At 41.8% G+C, this 4,047-nt stretch overlaps 1 protein-coding gene across 1 annotated transcript in view; it reads right to left on the bottom strand.

Moving 5' to 3' along the window:
• The window catches only part of ATL3 (atlastin GTPase 3), a 30,429-nt gene that overhangs the window by 7,997 nt on the left and 18,385 nt on the right, over nt 1–4,047 (bottom strand). The window contains exon 7 of the mRNA XM_008073147.1: nt 3,347–3,485. Coding sequence (XP_008071338.1) covers nt 3,347–3,485 — 139 coding nt within the window. The remainder of the gene's footprint in view (nt 1–3,346; nt 3,486–4,047) is intronic.

Here is a 4,047-nt window from a genome sequence, read left to right as displayed (position 1 = left end):
GATCTCGAACCTGCGGGCTCAGACAATCCACTCACCTCAGCCTACCAAAGGCGCGGGATTACAGGCTGAGCCACCGAGCCCCGCTCCTTCTTAATTTCTAAGTAAACAACTCTGTAGTTACTGTATTAGGTCTCCCTGTCACATACATGAGAAGACAGTTTTCTTTATCTGATGACACAGTCACCCTGTGTCTCATGAAAAGGACTCCCAAAGAGCAGCTAATCTAGCTAATTACTGCAAAAAGCTGCTCAGCATTAATTGTGCCAAAATTGAGATCATGTTTGGCAGATGTTACCTCTGCATAAGTGATCAGTCTTCAAAAGCAAGATAAGATAAAACCACTAAAGAAATTCCGGAAGTATTGGAGGGAATATTTTCAGAAAGAAACAGCTTTAGAAGTCTAAATGTTTGGCCACGTGCAGTGACTCATGCCTATAATCCCACCACTTGGGAAGGCTGAGGCAGGAGGACTGCTTGAGCCCAGGAGTCCAAGAGCAGCCTGTGCACCATAATGAGACCTTGTCTCTACAAAACATCAAAAACTTAGCCAGGTGTGGTGGCATGCACCTGGAGTCCCAGCGACTGGGGGGCTGAGGCAGAAAAATGCCCTTAGCCCAGGAGGTGGAGGCTGTGGTAAGCCATGATCCATGCCACTGCACTCCAGCCTGGGCAACGGAGTGAGATCCCAACTCAAAAATGAATAAATAAGTAAAATTTAAACATTCTACAAAAACTACATTAAGTTCATTTTATGCATGTACGCTAAACATTCTCAGGCTAATGTCTTTCCCAAGTTATATGAAACAGGACTGCAGAATCTCAACCAAGCAGTTATACAAATATATAACAAACATCTAAGTTTTTTTGTTTTTTTTTTTTTAACGCTGAGAAATACATCAGCTCTACACCCAGGTTTCTCACAAAGTTTGTGTGGTTCTCAAGCTAGCACTTGCCAAGTCACCTGCTATTTATAATATATTCTTCTTCATCTTCTTTCTTTTTTTCAAAGACAAGGTCTTGGTCTGTCACCCAGGCTGGAGTACAGCGGCATGATCATAGCTCACTGCAGCCTCAAACTCCTGGGCTCCAACGATCCTGCTGCCTCAGCCTCTCGAGTAGCTGGGACCACAGGCATGTACCACCCGGCAGCGTCTTTGCAGTGTAGTGACCAATTTGCTCTTCAACTCAGAACTCTTGGGTGAAAGCTTCTCCAAATTACAAAATATCCACCTCCAACCTAAAAAGTACTTAAACCTTTGCAGAGCTAGTAAGAATTCCAGTAAGAATTCTTCATAAACAATCCTCATAACCACTATAGTTCATTAAATAAATACACAGTGCAGATATTTTTAAAGAGAGGTAGAAAAGGAAATTTTCATTTTTCAAATCTTTTCATTTAAAAAAGTACATATATATACACACACACACATATATATGTATGTATATGTGTATATGTGTATATGTATATATATGTATATATATATGAGTTGGAAGTTGGAGTTGGAGTCTCACTCTGTCACCCAGGCTGGAATAGTGGCACATTCACGGCCACCCTAGCATCAACCTGCTAGGCTCTGGTGATCCTCCCACTTCAGCCTTCCAAGCAGCTGGAACAAAAGGCACACGCCACCATGCCCAGCTAAATGTTTGACTTATTGTAGAGACGAGGTCTCACCAAGTTGCCCAGGCTGGTCTTGAACTCCCCCAGGCTCAGGCAATCCTCTCACCTTGGCCTCCCAAAGTGCTGGGATTATAGGTGTGAGCCACCACACCCAGCCTAAATATACTTTTTAAATAACGAGGATCATGCCACAAGTGTGACTCTGCAATTTTTCTACATTTACTATCATAGACATCGTTCTATGGAAACACACAGAGATTCATCTAACCATCTTATCCTTTTTAATGACTGCATTTTATTCCTTTGTGCAGAGGTATCATAATGTAACCAACTCCTCATAAGGACACATTTAAGCTGTTTCCAATTATTCCCCACTATATGATGCTACCACAGAGTATATCCTGAGACATATACTTCTATCCACTTATTTAGGCAGTTCCTTAGTGTAACCTTAGTGTAAACTAAAAGTGAAATACTGGGTCAAAGGATGTGAACATTTGAGTCTGATGGTGGTACCCTACCATCCATGAAAACTATAATTTATAGCAATATTTTTGGGCTTTCTTGATTACTGTGATGTTACACATGTTTTCATCAATATATTAATATACTATTTGTATTACTTATTTTTGGACTTGCTTTTTCATGTAAGGAAGGAGAATTTAAACATATTTTATAGTTCTATCTTGGATGAGGAAACCAAACAGTAGATAAGTATAAGATTAAAGATTGCTTATACAGAATTTGTTTCCTATTTTATAAAAGTAATAAACATGAAGCTTAGCACACTTAATATTGATTAAACCATTCATAATCCTCATAAGTGTTCTGAGTTGAACAGTGTCTCCCCCCTAAAACGCATGTTGACCCAGAACCCTGGAATGCGATCTTCTTTGGAAACAGTCTTTGCAAATGTGATTAGCTAGAATGAGGTGATGCTGGATTAAGGTGGGCCCTGAATCCCATGACTGGCGTGCTTAACAAAGACAAGATGCAACACCTCATCAGCAAGGGCACCAGCATAATCAACGTTTGTATACCTAGCCCTGAATTGCACCCCGTATCTTTAAAATAAAAGCAAACAAGCAAAAAACATGTAGAGAAGATGGCCACGTGGCAACGAAGACAGAAACTGAAGGCAAATCTAGGAACAAGCCAAAGAAGGCCAGAAGCTAGGAGAGCATGGGACAGGTTTCCCCTCAGTGCCTCCAGGTGTGACTAACCGTGACTTCTGACTTCTGGCCTCCTGACCTATGAAGGAATACATTTCTGCTGTCTTAAACCATCCCGCTTAATACGATATGCATTCCCAAAGTAATACAAAATTTCAAAAGTCAGGGTTATAGAACTTTAAAAAACTATTTCCTGAACAATATGATAAAAATGAAACTGAATTTTAAAACAACATATTAGGCCAGGCACAGTGGTTCACGCCTATAATCCCAGCACTTTGGGAGGCAGAAGCAAGAGAATTGCCTGAGCTCAGGAGTTCGAGACTAGCCTGGGCAACTTGGTGAGACCTCATCTCTACAATAAATCAAAAAATTAGCCAGGAGTGGTGGCACATGCCTGTAGTCCCAGCTACTCGCTGAGATATAAGGGTTGCCTGAGCCTAGCAGGTCAAGGTTGCAGTGGCAGTGAGCGTGCCACTGCACTCCAGTCTGGGCAACAGTGTAAGACTCCAACTCAAAAACAAATAAATAAATAACAACATCTGCAACACACCTTTTAATTTTCCATCAAAATCAGGACTTGTGGCCACCTGGAGTCCGGGATGTGGTAAGAGAAAGCAGGTGACGTCGGAGAAACATGAATGAATGTGGTTTCGAACATTCTGAATTTCTTCATGCTGATGTTCCTTTACCTGCCAATGAAGACCCCAACAATTTATCAGCCAAAATCACTTTGTTTTCTTCACTAGGGGCCACCAGCATATGGACAGAGGGAAGACGACTTCCAACTCTGATAGATCACAGTGGCCAAATGAGAAAACTCAAGAGTCTTAAGAAACAGTAAGCGCATAAATCTGACTACTCATGACTTAACGCTATAGGTACAAACAGGTACTGAAGAGTTTCTCTAAAAAGAATATTGCACAATACTTAGAAAGAACAAGGGGCAGTCTATGGGCATGACGGAAGATCTAACTAGGGGTAGTAACAGACAAAAGGCTCCTGTGTTTTGGTTTTGGGAACAGGCTAGGCCTGCTTATAGCTATTCCAAAACACGTAGGAATTCTGAAGAATAACAACAGAACTAAAATTCTGAATGTGACTTCTTTTTTTTTTGAGTTGGAGTCTCACTCTGTCACCCAGACTGGAGCGCAGTGGCCGCTCCCAGCCACCGCAGCCTCTCTCTGCTGGGCTCCAGCGATCCTTCCGCCTCAGCCTTCCAAGTAGCTGGAATTACAGGCATGCGCCTACCAT

The sequence above is a fragment of the Carlito syrichta genome, unplaced genomic scaffold (genome assembly GCF_000164805.1).
Source record: "Carlito syrichta isolate Samal-C Ts95f unplaced genomic scaffold, Tarsius_syrichta-2.0.1 Scaffold315696, whole genome shotgun sequence".
Lineage (NCBI taxonomy): Eukaryota > Metazoa > Chordata > Mammalia > Primates > Tarsiidae > Carlito > Carlito syrichta.
The sequence above is the reverse complement of the archived record's forward strand: the minus strand, read 5'-3'. Positions and strand labels throughout refer to the sequence as shown.